Raw genomic sequence first — 16,703 nt, forward strand, 5'->3', positions numbered from 1 at the left:
ATACCAGTGAAGCTCTTTGTATTACTTGGACTTAAAGAGATGACAGCTCCTCTCAAAAGGTTGGGTGTAGTTGTCCCAAATGTATCAGGAAGTCTCTGACACAGAGACCCATTGAGCTTTTTGGTCAGCCTCGCCTACAGTCACACCCCTCCTGGCTTTACCAGAGTCAGCGAGGCAGATCTTGGATGGAGGAGGGCTATTCTGAATTTCCTCAGTCTTCACGCCCAGAAATGGAGAAGGTGTTAAATGTGAAAGTTACTAAAACACGAGGTATAAGGTTTGCATCCAGTTTAGAAAGGATCTAAGTAAGATGTGGCAATCTCCTGACCTATCTCCACTTAAGGCCCCCGCCCAATAGGAACCCTAAGTGTTCGTAAACATAACTTCCCATATCCATCAGAGAGGGGAGAGGAAGACTGAATAACTCAATGTCTGTCTTCTTTGGGGTTTGATCTCTTTTAAAGACCTGAAGGCCTGCCAAGAGTGTGTGACTCTCAGATCTTCCCTTGGGCCCCTCTTCCTCCAGAGGGTCCCACCTGGTCATTGGGAAACTGAGTGCACAAAAAGCCCCCTAGGGGATTGATCTCTGTGCTCTGGTTCAGCCCCTTCTTTGGCACCAAGCAGGCACGGGCAGTGTCACTATTTGGCAAAGTTCTCAGAGAGAAAACCTAGGTGTTGCAGGAAGTATTGTGACTCAGGTGGTAACAATCATAATATTTAACATGTTTATAATGCTCTGTAGTTTCAAAGAGTATTTCACTCATTGCAACTTTAATTCGCCCGGGGCCCCAGGGAGTCTCCACTTTTAAGAGGCAAATAGGACACAGGAGGGTGACGTGCTGGAGATCACATGGAGAATCCACAGCTGAGTCAGGATTAGGTCTTAAGTCTTGTTTCCTGTGCCAGGACGTGGTGAGACAGCACTTCTTTTTGCCCATTGTTTTTGGGTCTCTTTACTTGCAGGGCTTGGGGCCCAAAAAGAGGCAGAGGCCTGGTTGCTCTGTGAACTCCCCTGGGGGCTGTGCAACCTCAAGGTCTTTGCTGACAGGCCCTGGCTCCAAAGTCAGTTTGCCCCTTGAGCGTTCAAGTCAGCCAAACTCAAATTCCAGTCAGTGGCTGCATTCAGCGTGTCTTAAATGGTCTCTTTGTGCAGTTCAAGAAAATTCATTCCAATGTCAGGCATCATAATACATCTTTGCAAGAGAGGATTATAATTCTTAAAGGGACAGGCACACATGTGTTTATTGATGCTCAAGTCTGGGTTTCCTTTCTCGTTCACTTTCCTACCCCTGCTTGTCTTACGCTAGTTTGACATTTTCCCCCTGTTATATATATCCACTTGTCTTGGCAGTTTATAATTACTCAACTAACACATCCTCGCCCAGGTCTGGTCAGGGACACTGGCACCTCATGTAACGACTTGATTATTACAGCCCTGCACGATGACAAAGACCCGCATCTCACAAAGATGAGATATGGGGAGGGGAGAGAGATCAGTACATCTCAAGCCTGCTGCCTGCTTGCTTTCTGGTCCCATCAGATTTCTCAATAATTTGAATGACTCAATATTAAGGTGTGAATTTTCCTGCACTGGTATGCCTAAAAATCTCAGGAAAACATTTGTTTAGTCCACTCTGTGCTGGCAAAATTGGTTTTGGATGGCCAGGCCCTGAGCACTCCTTAGCTTGTCTTTGCACTCTGGCAATGTGTAGCAGTAGGGAAAAAATGACTTAAGACACTGTCTCCACTTCACATGCCTGAAATCTGAGGAGGCGGTTACTCTCCTAATTAGAATCACGGGCCTGTGGAGAGAAGGGACCGGATGTCCGATATATGATTATGCAACGAAGGAAGGAAATTACTGATCAGGTAATGGCCTTACTCAAAGAAGGGGTTCTTACCATAGAGGGAAAAGTGCATGTCCCTTTCTTAGACAACGAGACACTGTTGGACACTGGAGATTGGTGAATGACATTGTAAAACCCAGGACCTGGGACGTCATCCTGAAAGGGAAGAGAAGGTGGCGCATCATCAGAATGCATTCACTCCCACTTCACCTTCCTGCAAGCCTTACATCCGTTAACACTAAGCCTCACCATGATCCCCCAGGACGGGCACCACTGCCGCATCCCAGCTGACCGCCTGGTCCACCATTTCCTACCCTGCCCAGTCGCCATCTCAGTTACTAAGCGCTGGAGCTAGAATTCCATCCCGGGTCTGGAACCCCCTGGTCTCTTCCCACTACGCCGTCCTGCATTCCAGAGGAAAGCTGTTGTTTTTCATGCCAATAGAGACATGAGCACCGAAAGGGCTAAGTGTGGCCCGTGTGCACGTCAGCCTGTATTGATTGGGTAAGCCAAACCCACGGAGAGGGAAGGGCGCCCGATTTCACGTTAACCACACCCCACCTGACTCAGCTTCCTCCTCAGCCTTCCAGAGAGAAGTCAGGGAGCGTTTCTGTTTATAAAGCAAAGTGAAACAAAAACAACCTTCATCCAAAACAAGACCATTTCTAATGCTCAGACAAAAGAAGATGGGCTCAGAGGCTCAAGAGCTAAATGATACGGGTATGTTGGAGAGGAACAAACCAAACCTTGATTCCTAAGCTCATTTCTGCTGTCGCAGTTAACTGGAGCATTGGCTCTGTTCCCATGCTAGTTACTTAGGGGAAATAAATGTTGACAGAAGTTGGCCAAGCAAGTGGCATGGAATGATAAGGATGCCCAGCTGTCTCAAGAGTTTACTGGGTGCCTAGTTGGTGCTAGGAGCTTTTCAAAGCTTGTTTCATTTAATCCTGCAGTGAAGAAGGGATTGTCCCCATTTTATAAACGGACATGCTGAGGCACATGAAGATGGATTTGCCCTAAGTCCCGCTGCTGTAAGTGTAGGTATTGGAATTCAGTGCTAAGCGCATGGTGAACAAAAGCCCTTTACAGTGGGGATATTATCAGGTGCATGTTAAGGAAAGTGAGGCCCAGAGACGTTGGGTCCACTGTAAATGGTGAAGCCCAGATTGAGGACCCAGGCAGCCTGACTCCAGAGCTTGCTAGCTCCAACCTCTGTTGCCTTGGCTCTTTCTGTCTCCACCATCCCCACTGCCTTCCCAGGGGCAGAAAGCAAGCAAGGGTGCCATCAGGGCCTTCAAGGACTTTCCAGTCTGGCCCGATCATTGTGTGTTATGTTTAGAGTAAGCCATAGGGTGATCAGTGTGGTTCACGGGTTCTTCTGTGCTGACTTTAAAGTGCCGTGAATCCTTTGAGCCTTGCTCTGCAGTGGTCGGAGGCGGGGGCACTGATTCCTGCTTTGTAGGTGATGATATCTGGCAGACAAGGCTGGGGCTGACTGCCTGGGAGAGTGAGGCAGGTTGCGAGAGGTCAGCAGACCCAGTTGCATGGACACCCCAGGCCAAGTTCAAAAGAACCCAGGCAGGTGGGTGCAGACTCAAGGGCCTGGAGGGCAACAAGGAAGAGGTTTTTGTAGGGAACTATTTGTAGAACCAGCATGTATTGACTGAGTGGTCACTGTGTGCCAGGCACTGCTCTGCGTACCTTACATGCACTCACTCATTTAATCCCCATTTCAAAGATGAGAAGACAAGGCCAAAGGAGACAAGGCCCCCAGGTCACATAGCTAGTAATTGTCAGAGTCAGAATTTGATCCCAGGCAGTTTTAGTACCACCACCTGCTCTTTTTTTTTTTTTTAAGGTATAATTGACATATAACATTATATTAGTTTCAGATGTACAACGTGATTTGATATTTGTATACACATTTTGAAATGATCATGATAAGTCTAGTTATCATCAGTCACTGTCATACAGTTTCAAAATACTTTTTTCTTGTAATGAAGACTTTAAAGATTTACTCTCTTAGCCACTTTCAATATTCAATACAGTGTTATTACTATAGTTACCATGCCATGCATTACATCCCCATGATTTTATTTATTTTATAACTGGAAGTTTGTAGCTTTTGACTCCCTCTACCCATCCTGCCCACTGCCACCCCTCCCTGCCTCTGGCACCTCCAATCATTCCATCCACTCTTAACCACTAAGCCAAACTCAAATGTCAGATGAGAAGAAAACATCCGCTGAGTTTTGAATCAGAAGTTCTAGTCTCTGCTGCTACCAGCTAAGTGACATTGAGCAAGTCACTTCTCTGGGCCTTAGTCTCTTCATTTGTAAATCAAAAGTGTTGGGCTGAATGCCTGTAGGCTTCTTTTAACTTCCAGAGCCCCCAAACTGAGGAAAAGCTGAGGAAAGAAAAGTAACTGAGGCTCTTCTAGGTTGAACAGTGGAGCGAGAAGATGTGCATCTCTAGCTCCCGGTCAGTCACCACACTCAGCACCATCAGTTCACAAGAGTTTTCTGGGCTCCTGTATCTGTCTGAGAAGTCAGGGCTGCAGATAAAATGCGAGACCTGCAAGGCTGCTCTATCCCACCCTGCCCAGGTGGGATAAATCTGAATTGCAGAGAAACAACAAAAAGTTATTTTAGTGTAAGTATGTCCCGTGCAACATTCGGGATATACTTAAACTAAAATAGTTTGTTATTTACCTCAAATTCTAAAGTAACTAGGAATTCTACATTTTTTTTATGTGCTTAATTTGGCAACCCCACTGGGCCTTAACTAGGTTTTAGTACTGCCACATTGCAAACTGGTTTGAGTCCAAGCCTAATAAGAAAAGGACTGTCACCTCTTAGTCTGGAGGGACAGAGTTCTGCTGTTTGCTCTTCATGATGTCCAAGGAAAGTCCTCCAGACCGCAGGGTGCTGGAGCTGACCAGCAGCAGTTTGTGAGGGAGAACATTAAAAATTCAGAAATTTTGCTGGTGGTAGCTTGAAACTGGCCAGGGCGGGAGTAGGAATGCCAGAGAAAGTGGCGAATGCTATAATCAGTACTTGTCTTTGTGGAGGGGAAAGCGTCAGCTCAGTGTGGGAGGTTTACCAGCACGCCGGCACCTTCACATGACACCCGAGTAGGTGTATGAGCTACCCGGAGGGAAATGGCCCACCAGAGAATTCAGGCCTTCTCCTGCCACTGCTGGAGGTATCAATGGCTCTCTGGAAGGGCAATAAAAATCCAGAACTTCCACCTTTGGGATAAAACTTGCGTGACTAATGTGTTGTGACTTTGATGAGTTTAGTCCTTTTGGAGCATATCCCAGAGAACAAGAATCCAAGAGGCAGTGGTGTGAAGTTGGTTTGGTTTCTTGGCCACGACCACCCCAGAAAGCAAAAACCAACCAACGAAATGGGTGTGGGCAGGGAGAAGGGAAGAGGGTATGCATCTGAGCCCCGCCGCCTGCCTGCTGGGTTGCCTCCTGGAAGCGCTGTGCCAGCTGCTGTGTGTGTTGTCCCCTGTGCCCGCCTCACAGCGTGAGGACTAAGTGAGTCAGCACGTGAACAGGGGTTCGAGCCTTTGTGCTCTGTGGCCAAGGTCACTACCACTCTTTGCACTACCCATAACAGCCTCAGTGGAGCCAGAACCTTCCCTCGGGGGTAGATACCTTCCGAGTAGGACTGAGCAAGGGATGATGAGGCTCATGTGCTCCCATCTGCCGCCCAACACTCATCTGGGTAGCATTTGGCTTAAATGCACTTCGAGAGCTCTTCTGGAGGATTTAAAGTGCCAAATGGCAGCCTCTGCGTGTGCCAAAGCCGGGTCACAGATCTACATTCACCTGACCTTGGGATAGGTTTAGAGAGGTAATGAGGAGGGGTGGGGGGAGAGAGGGCAGTGCATTTAGCTCCGCACCCCAGGTATCTCCATAGGTTATGGGGGAGCTCAACGTCCCACAGCCTGGAGCCAGGGATACCTGCAGAGAGCCTGGACTTTCTAGTCCTGATTGCATAAATTCTGGCTAATTAATACTGTCATGTCTGTCAAATCAATGGCTTGTCAAGCCATTTCTGCCTTGGAAGATGCAGCTGCTGTAGCCTCCCTGGCTAGAGACCACGGTGGAGTGGCCTTCCGACTCCTCAGAAATGCTCTCCCTTGCTCTGGTCTCCTTCTGGGCTGGTGCACGAGACGAATGAAAACGAGGACTGCGCAAGGGCTGGAGGTACCTAGGAGGAGGAGGACGCGCCCAAGGCGGAAGCAGAGCCCTGTCCTGTGGTTCATTCACTGGTGAAACCACTCAGGAATTTGGGGCTCCTGAGGGAACTATTTCCTTTTCCAAATGCCTCTAGTCTTAGGGTCTTGGGACAATGCATTCATCCACCCTGTTGACCTCATCAAAGGCTAGAAAGCCTTTATTTAGGTTGATGCGGCTGAGGGTGAGGAGGGCATGGATCAGAGGGCAGGAGCTGGCACCTGCCCCCCCCCGGGCCTCCGTTCTGTGAACCTGCCAAGAGGCATGTGGGAATGTCAAGATCTGTGGTTTTCCAAACTGCCCTCCAGGCCTCCCTGAGGAACCCAGGGCAGGGGCGCCAGTGTTGGCAGCGACTTCCAGCAGCAGCTCCCTTTGACCTGATTGAGCATGAGTGCTGTCCCAGAGAGGGGCCCCCTGCTGAGCCCAGGGGTCCAGGGTCACCGAAGCCCTTCTGGCTCACACTGTCTGCAGCTCTGAGATCTGTCCCCTGTAAGCTGCCCTCCCTCCTTCTCCTACTCCACACACTGAAGTCTGGCATCAAAGTTCCCAAGCCTCTGATCACAGCTGAAAAGGGGGAGGCATCGAGCATACTTCAAATAAGAAAAGAGCACTTTTTTGTTCAGAATGGGGGAGGATGTCAGAAATGAAAGGTCCCAGGACCCCTAAGGGACCAACCAGGAAAACTAGGATGAGTTCTCTTCAGTAGATTTTCTTAGTTGCCGAAGGGAAGAGTAAGTGCGGGGGAGACAAGGGCAGCGGGAAACGCGGCCACCTGGGAAGGTGAGGATGGGGTGGGCCTCTGCCTACGGCCAGCCTGACAAGGTTGGAAATACAGACAACGTTTGACAAGAGGCCAAACTCGCATTTTTGAGGCACCATTCACCATGCACCGTGTCTGAGAGCGCCCGTGCCCCTTTTCAGAGCCCTCTTCAATCTGGTTTTGGCCTCCTAGCAGGCCCCTAAAGCCCCCTGAGTGGAAGAGTGGGCACAGACTCAATTCAACAAACATGCTGAAACCTAATCACAGGGTTACTATGAGGATTAAATGAATTAATAAGTGCAAAAGTCTTCAAGGTCCTGTGGCCCAAGGCTTGTGCTGAGGCATGAAGTTTATAGGTACAACATGTTAGCAGCTCACAAATTCTAGGAATGGGATGGACACGTGGCAGAATGGTGCAAAACGGATGGGGTGTGTTCAGGTGACTCGTGAGATATGCATAGACTTGAGTTGGGGTCATTTATTCAATTCACTTTTGAGGGACCTTGGTGTCTGCAGAGGAGAGCAATGACGGCTGGCAAGGAGTTCCCGGGCAGGAGGAGGTAAGAGGTGCACACCCGTGACCATCACACCAAGCACAGCATGGCCAGGAGAATGAAACAGGCTGTGGGATTGAGAAGAGGGTGTGCTTGTTTCCACCCAGCTAGGAGCCGGCAAACAGAGTCCTGGAACCGAGAGTTGCTGCCTGGGTTCTTCCTGGCTCTGCCTGACCTTGACTGTGCAAGTTACTTAACCCTCTTTGCATCCCAGGGTCATTATCTGAAAAGTGGGGATAATGATGGAACTTAGCTCATGGGGTTATTATGGAAATTAAATGCATAAATAAATGCAAAAGCCTTCAAGGGGTGCGTGGCACACAATCAGTGCCAGCCAAGTGTTTGCTATTTCCAGGAACGTGTCCTGCAGACCCCTTAGGAAGGGGGTGCTGGTGACTGATAGGGACAAGTCAGGCTTTTGGAGTAGGAAGGTTGGACAGACCCCACTGTGGCCCAAACATGCAGCAGAAGTACAGTTTGGGTAATGATCCCCTTGAACATAGTGATCTCTGCAAACCAAACTTCCTTCCATTTAAATATCCCTGACAGAAAATATTGCTGGTCCAGCCCCTTATCAAGTTAATAAGTGAATAGTACTAACTTTGTACAATTTCACCACAAATTAAATACTGGCCTGCTTGCCATTTGGGGGGGCCAATTTTCTGGCAGGCTATGTATGAAATTGATGTGTATTTTTAAATTGCACCCATCTAAAGGAAATGGTGCCCATATCTTACCAGCATTCATTCATTTGAGCCTAGAAGGAATCAATAAGGGTTAGAATCAAGGAACAGTGATCCCTGGCAAGGACCTACCTATGGTAACATCTTTTTTTTAAGATGAGGAAACAGCTGCAAAGACATTCAGTGGGTGTCCTTAGTGTGACATAGCTTAGGAAACAGTGACCACTATCCAGGGTGAGATGGGGACAGAAACAGGAAGGCAAGGGAAGAAAACGTCCACCAGGCTACTGGGCTATGCTCTGTCCCAGATTAGGCATGTCTCTTCATGTGCACAGAGTCACCAGCACATCCAAATAACTGTAAAATGTTCAGGGAAGCTGACTTAATTTCTAGCAGCAAAAATTGCCAGTCTGGACACTGAGCTCTGTGAAGGATTCCTTGTACCCAGCAGTCCTCTTGGGGAATGTGAGTTGGGCGACTGAGGCCCTGAATGTGTCCCTACAAAGTTAGACTGATAAGGTAAGTGCACATTTCAAAGGGCACAGAATCTCTGCATTTAAGGTGTGCTAAGTGGGTCACAGAGCTAATGTGAAGACACAATCGAGTCATGAGATCAGGCACAGGGTGTGTGCGATTGTTTTAAGAAGGGTGGTTTTAAAATGTGGAGACACTGGAGTTTTAAAATCTGCTTTTAATTTGTATTACCTCACAAAATTATTGGGTGATGTTGAATGAGATCCTTAACTTCTCAATGCCCATTTCCCTCAAGAAAAATGAGAATAGTGAGCATGGAATAAGACTTTTTTTCTGTTTTTATAGCTGCAAGAATGTAAAAAATTATATAATCTAAATTTTACATTTCAGAGGAGAATGTGAAACCCAGAAAAGCCGTGACTAGTCTAAAGGCGCATAGCTACTAACAGAGCAGAAAGCCAGGAACCTTATTTATGGACCCCCTGCCCTTTCCACAAAATTCCATACTTAACTCACAAAATGCTTTCAAATACTTAAACGAAAGCCTTCCCACTGTTAACCAATGCAACCACATTTGAAAGGTACAAATCGAATTTCTGAGCTATTTCTGTATTTGGTGCTGCCTATGGCTTTGGCTGGCTGCCACCTTAGGTCTTAAAGCAGAAAGTTTTTGGAAAAGCAATAGTAGTTTAAAATGCTGACTTTTAAAAAGCAGCCCTTCTGGTTTCTGGCTTTGAGTCTTCAACACTAGATCATGCAGAGCAGGGCCCACACATATTACTTGACATCTTCGCCTATCTTGAGCTCGGTCTGTTTGGCTAAGGCCTTTTCAGAAACATGTGCGCTGGCTTTCATAGATCAAATTTATGGCTTTGCAGGTCACAAAAGGAGGTGTGGTGCAGTGTGTGGAAAGAGCATGAGGCTTTGGAGTGAACTAGACCTGGGTTTGAGGTCTAATTCTTTCAATGTTGAGTCAGCAAATATTTAGGTAGGGCCTTTTATGTGCCAAACCCTGTGTTGTGTGACCTCAGTTGGGTCCTTTAACTTCCTTAAGCCTCGGTTTCCTCTTCTGTTCAATTAAGATAATAAACCTTTTCTTTTAGCAGTATTTTAAGGATTAGTGATATGGTCTAAAAGTGATTTCATACATAGCAGGGATCAGTAAATGGCTGCTGTTATTTTTATTGGAGGCTGGGTAGCAAATACCCTAGAGATGGTCAATATGTTACCATTAAATTGACAATGGGACACCAATCAGAGAAGAGACAGACAGACAGATAAAACAGAGAAACCAGAGGGAGAAGAGAAAAATCCTGAGCAAATAGCTTATTTACCATCTTTGGGGAAAACCTACAAGTAATTAAAAATATGTATTTCTGTGCATACACACACACACACACACTATATTCTTTATTATTTGTTTTCTTGGAATCCTAAAATATCAGAAGAGAAAAGAGCTTAAATGTTCTCTAGTTCAGCATTCTTACAAAGAAGGAGCAGGCCGAGGGGCAGACGGGGGCTGGCTGAGACCCCTGGACTCCAGCTGGACTCTCCTGCATTCAGAACCTAGATCCCACCTTCACTCCCGCCATCATGGCAAGGTGGTAGGATTAAAAGCATTTTTAGAATGAAGCAAAAGGTAACTGAGACGATGACTCCTACCAAAGAATGTTATTCTAAAGGTCTTGGTTAAATGAATAAAGGAATGAAGATTTTAAAGATGACTCCAAGAACGTCTGCGAGCCACTTCAGCCCCCTGCTGGTGGAAGGGGGGAAGGTCAGGCCTTCAGCCCCGTGAAATCACCTAAATAGGAGCCAAGCAGAACTTTCCAGATCAAACAGGAAAACAGACACAGAGGTCTTTGGGGGAGGAGAGGGAGGATGGGGGAAATACAGGAACAGTGATAACACACTGGCCGAGGAATTTTAAAAAGAGGGACACCCTCATCACAAAGGTCGTTTTAAATTTATTAGACTTTCATTTTTCCTCTTAACGATATTTGAAGAAAGTCTTGTTATCGCCTCTCATGTTATAAGGAGTGAAGCTGGGGGAGGCAGAGGAAGTAATTTTTACTTTTTACTTTATATACCTGGGGTTTAAATTTTTTTAATAATAATTTTTAAAATACATTCCTTCTTTAAAATTTTTTCTTTTTTGGTTCAACGTGGCACCATAAGTCTGGCCATGGTTGTTTTTCCTTGAATTTGATCTGATCTGCCGCCCATTCTTACAATACGGTCAGAGCCCACAGCTGGAGACGGTGCCGTGGCTCCTTGTTCGACACTGCCCTCTGCTGGCCGGAGGGACAGCTGCACGAGCCAGATTAGCATGTCCGTGAGGCTTAAATCCAGACCAAAGGTACAGAATCTCTAAGACAATGTCATTACCTTCTTATGATAAAATCTCTTGGCTTGACTATTAAATCCTTTTTTTTCTGATTCTGGAATTACTGACGTCTGGTGTTCAAAAGGAATAGAAGATTGTGTTGGATATGCAGCAGTAAAACCTAAACAACAAAAGTAAATAAAAATTAGCACAAAGAAATGACAAATGCAGAAAACACAACGCTGTATTTCTAAGTTTTATTTTAAATGGACGAGGAGAGAAACTTTCCTTTTGACAGGAGGTAAACATGGAACCGGATTTTTAAAAAAGTATACCCCACTTAACTTTCTTTCCCTCTTAGCAATTTATTGGGTTTTTCCCCCCTTCCTCTTCATAAACTTGTGAGGCTTGGTCGCATTGCTGAAGCCTACTGTCCCAGAGAAGGAAGGCTCTAACAGGGAAGAGGGGCTTGCCAATCAGGAAGGGGACACAAAACCATTCTGGAGCAGCCTGGAAGAGGAGATAGGCACTCATCCTGGACCCGGGGTCACACCTCAGCAAAGCCCCCTGGAGATTCTGAGAGGCGGGGAAATCCCAGAGAGGGACCTGCTCTCACTTTTCAGGGCACTGTGCAAGGCAAGTATAAACTCAGGTTTCTGCTTTGAGCAGACATGCGGTTAAAAAGCAGAAGAGGATCATGGAAGTTAATGAAGTGAAAATGTTACATGTCTGGGCTGTGATGTATAGACGATATGTAAACTGCCCTCTCCCTCCTCCCATTCCCCACATGTGGGAGGATGTCCGCGCTTGTTAAGACCCCCCAGGAAGCATCTATCTGCTACAGCATTGTGATTACAAACCTGAACCTGCAAGTGTAATAGATTGACTCCATTTTTCAATGTTTGCCTGCTAACAACGTTTAACCTTCACCCTTCCCTCTTCCCCTTCTGACCATGGCTGGGTAAGCTGATGAGAAGACCTGGAGGCTCCCTCCTTTGCTAGTGACTAGAAAGAAGCTCAAACCATGCAAACCCCTGCCCTCACTCCAGCCCCACCTCCTACCACAATAAAACCCAAGCCAGTCTCTCTTCCTTGCTTTCTCAAGCCATTTTTGGACCAGATTAGGAAGCCTGCCCTGCTCTCCTCAGAAAGCCTCATGATGGGAGTACTAAACCTTTTCATATCCTCCTGATCTGTGTGTGTCATTGTCAGTCTTGACATCCAAGCTAAATTTTGAGTGGGAGTCTATCCTGACTTTCTGGATGTGCACAAAAGTGACCCAAATTATCTCAACACCATAGCCTAACCTTCAGAGAGAAAATGTGTGCAGAAATTGGAAAAAGCCAAGAAAAAGAAGGGATTTGTTAGGGTGAGGTGAGGTTACACAAAAAGTGTCTTTAAGGCCCATTTCTTAGTCTCTGCATTTTTGAAAAAACAAAACTGCCTTTCAGAGAGGGAAGTCCATTGCCAACAGAGGCACCCTCAGGAACTACTATTATGAACCAGTTTTACAGATGAGGAAACTGAGGCTTACAGGGATTAAGTTACTTGTCCAAATCACACAGCTATTAAGTGGAACAGCTGGGTTTGAACAGTTTGTCTAATGCACCAGGCTCTTAAGCTTTAAACTGTGCTTCTTCTTCCTGAGGCTGGCCCATAGTAAGGATTCTATAAGCAAATGAATGAAATAATGGGGAGGGGGCAATCTAGCCTGATTTGCCTGGGTGCAGGAAGTGACGAGTAAGAGAATCAGAATGCATGTTTGGTTAGAAAACATTTGGAGGAATCCACATAAGGTATATTTATTCTTTTCTTCCCTTCCTCCATTTAAGTGGGCAGATGGCTATGTACTTTTCTTTAAGGGAGGTAGAGACCAGATCAGAAATCAGGAAACACAAGGCTTCCTTGCTGTTGTTTCCAAAAGCTTAAGTTCCTGGAACATCTGAAACAGTGTACAGAGAAGGCAGTAAAGAAAGGGGGGTTATTTTTGAAAAGGGCAAAAGGAAAGACATTCCCCTGGGGGAAAGAAAGATTTCTCCTTGACTAAAAAGAAGATCAGACACTTCGGCTTCTAGCTGTAGTAGAATGGCATATATTAAAGCAACCCTTTTGATGACAACAACCAGAAAAATAAGGTTTTTAAAAAACACTCTGGATAACTGAACTTCCATTTCCCACCAAAATAGGACTGATTTGCCCTCTTAGCTGAAAAATAATGTTTAAAAATACACAAAATATATGTAACAATGGTTTTCAAGACACCGGGCATCAGGCAACAAAGGACAGGGATCCTTGAGAAATGGGAAACAAATAGGTTAGTAGTGAGATTGCCCCCAGCTTGCTGCCTGAAGAAACTTCCAGGCCTCAGCAGAGACAGAAGGAAGCCAGGGGAAGCCTGGGGGATCTCCTTGAGCTCAGGAAATCGATAGGAGAGAGTAGGAAGGCCAGGCAGCCAGAGTGCACAGGTCAAAGGGAGAGAGCTACGCAGAGAAGGAGCTCTGGAGCTCTGCCCTGGGCTCTTCACAAGTCGTTTCCTGAGTACTGACCAGCACATGTGAGAAAACTACCCTGGGCTGGGGAAAACTAGGCTGAAAGAATTAGGTGAACAATACCTGAACACCAGGTACAGGAAGAGCTTAGAGCCAGCTAGGAATAGCTCCTGTTCCCCTGTGTCAGGGCGGAAAGTCCCATAATTCATGGAGCATAACATAGAATACACAGAAGGGTTTTACTTCAGAATTACATTAAAATTAACCCTGGGCTAAATGTTGCTCTGGCTCTAGCTAACAAAGCTTAAGAGCAAGACTTGAAGAGATCAAAGTGTTTCCAAATCTTTTAGCGGCATCCCAGAACAAATCACATGAATTTACAAGACTACAAAAGTATATTGTTCCCAGCAGATAAAACTTAAAATATCTGGCATTCAATAAAAAAAAGGAATAGCCATGCAAAGAAGGAAGAAATGCAATTCAAAATGAGGAGAAAATTAAAAATCAGTCAAAACAACTTAGAAATGATACAGAAGAGGGAATTACAAGAATAATTTAACCACTATGGTAACTGTATTTGCTGTGTTCAGGAAGCTAGAGAAGAGATTAACATATTAAGTAGACACGTGGAAGATATAAAAGATCCAAATCAAACTTTAGAAGATGAAAATTAAGATGCCTGAGATTAAATGCACTAAATGAGATTAATAGTAGACACTGCAGACAAAAAGACTAGTGAACTTGAAGACACTGAAATAGAAACTATACCCCCCCAAAAAAAAACACAGAGAGAAAAAGGTTGTTGTATATGACAACAATGTAAGCTCTGTGACAATTTCAAGGAGCCTAATATAAATGTAACTGGACTCTCCACAGAAGAGATGTGGGCAGAGAGGAAACAGAAAAATATTGCAAGAAAAAAGGGCTGGAATTTTTCCAAGTTTGATAACAACTTTGACCCACAGATCCCAGAAAGTCGATGAACTGTGAGCACATAAAATATGAATAAAACTGTACCAAGGCACATAATAATAAATTGTTTTTTCAAAGTGCTAAAGAGAAAATCTCAAAACCAGACAGAAAGGAAAGACACATTATATACAAAGGATCAAAAATAGGAATGACAGCTGGAAACAATGTCTTTAAGGGCTGAAAGGGAAAAACTATCAGCTTTGAATCTGTACTCAGTAAAAATAACTTTCAAAAACTAAAGCGAAATAAAAACTTAAAGATACACCACAAACTGCAAGTACAAGAAATGTTAAAGGAAGTCCTTCAGCAGAAGAAAAGTAATACTAGTTGGAAATCTGGATCTATGTAAAGGAGTAAGAGCTCTGGAAATAGTAAATATATGGATAAATATAAAATGCGTACCGATTGATACATTTAGATTTAAGTATAAAATTTAAATCATTTTAAACATAATTGACTAAAGCAAAATAATAACAGTGTATTGTGGGATTTACAATGCATGTAGGAGTAAAATGTTTGGCAGCAGTAGCACAAGGGCAAGGAGGGGAAAAATAAAAATATGCTATTGCAAGGTTCTCCTGCGACATTTGAGATATTATAATACCACCTCATGGTATTATAAGAATGTGATAAGTGAAAGATGTATATTATAAACTCTATAGTGGGGTTCAGCAAACTTTTTATATAAAAGGCTAGAAAGTAACTATTTTAGGCTTTGCAAGCTACATAGTCTCTGTTGCAACTACTGAACTGCATTATGGGTGAAAGCAGTCATGGACACTACATCAACAAATAGGGGTGACTGTGTTCCAGTAAAATTTAATCCATAAAAATACGTAGCAAGTCAGACTTGGCCAAAGGCCAAAGTTTGTCAGTCTGCTCTAAAACAACCATTAAGAAACCACTGCAAAGAGTTATTCCTAAAAAGCCAACAAAGGAGATAAAAAAAGAAACAAACAAACAAATAAACAAAATGCCCACTACAAAAGAAGACAGAAAAGGGAAGTAAAGAACAGATGGGACAAATAGAAGGCAAGTCTCAGGACAGTAGAGTTAAACTCCACCAATATTCACATTAAATTTAAATAGTCTAAATATCCCAATTCAAAGACAAAGATGGTCAGATTGGATAAGAAAGATCTAACTTATGCTGCAAAAAATATACTTCAAATATAATCCCAGAAATAGGGTAAAAGTAAAAGAATTGAAACAGATACACTATACTAGCACTAATCAAAGGAAGCTAGATATTAGTATCAGACAAAACAGATTTCAGCACAAAAAATATTACCTGCAATAAAGAGGGTAATTTCATAAACCGGTCAATCTCCCAAGAGACCATAACAATCCTAAATGCTGGTATACCCAAAAACAGGAAACTCAAAGTGCAGGAAGTAAAAATTGGTGAAACTGCCAAAATAAATAGAAAACTCCATAATTACAGCCGGAGATTTCAAAATCCTTCCCTCAATAATTTAAACAAGTAGATAAAAGATCAGTAAAGATACACAAGACTGGAACAATACTATTATCTAACTTGACCTAAATGACATTTATAGAACTTTCCACCCATCATTTCTATATAATCTATCCCAGAAAATTGAAGAGGATAAGACATTTCCCAACTCATTCTATAAGGCCAGCAGTACCCTGATACCAAAAACCAGAAGGGGCAGGGGGAATCACTACAGGTCAATAACCCTCATAAAAATATATGCATAAATTCCTAGAAAAATTTTAGTAAATTAAATCCAACAATACAGAAAAAAGGCAAATACATCATGACCAAGTGGGGTTTATCCCAACAATGTAAAGAGAGGTTAACATTTAGAAATCAATGCGATTCAACATATTGACAAACTCAAAAAGAAAAATTGTATGATCATCTCATAGATGCAGAATGGAATCATATAGTTTGTATTCTTTTTTGTCTGGCTTCTTTTACTCTGCATAATTATTTTGAGATTCATCCATGTTGTTGAAGTATCAATGCACCATTGCTTTTTACTGCTGAGTGGTATTCCACTGTATAGAAATGTAACAATTATTTATCCATTGCTGGTGGAACTTTGAGTTGTTACCTGTTTGGAGGTATTATAAATAATTGTTATCATTCTACTGCAAGTCTTTGAATGGACAGGTTTTCATTTCTCTCACGTAAATACTTAGGAGAGGAATGGCTGGATCATATGTTTCATTTTTTAAGAAACTGCCAAACTCTTTTCCAAAGTTGTACCTTTGTTTATCCCCACCATTAGTGAATGAAAGTTATAGTTAGTTCACATCTTCATCAGCAATGGGCAGTCTTTTTAACTTCAGCCGTTCCAATTAGGTATGTAGTAGTATCTC

General features: G+C 44.0%; 1 protein-coding gene across 4 annotated transcripts in view; it reads right to left on the bottom strand.

The window, feature by feature from the left end:
• STPG1 (sperm tail PG-rich repeat containing 1) overlaps nt 1-16,703 on the bottom strand; it is a 57,678-nt gene that overhangs the window by 25,996 nt on the left and 14,979 nt on the right. For all 4 annotated transcript variants that reach the window (XM_036914726.2, XM_036914727.2, XM_057499848.1 and 1 more), the window contains 2 exons: nt 10,956-11,074; nt 1,902-2,003 (listed from right to left, as the gene is read on the bottom strand). In XM_036914726.2, the coding sequence (XP_036770621.1) occupies nt 1,902-2,003; nt 10,956-11,074 (221 nt within the window). The remainder of the gene's footprint in view (nt 1-1,901; nt 2,004-10,955; nt 11,075-16,703) is intronic.

Source organism: Manis pentadactyla, chromosome 4, assembly GCF_030020395.1.
Source record: "Manis pentadactyla isolate mManPen7 chromosome 4, mManPen7.hap1, whole genome shotgun sequence".
Classification (NCBI taxonomy): domain Eukaryota; kingdom Metazoa; phylum Chordata; class Mammalia; order Pholidota; family Manidae; genus Manis; species Manis pentadactyla.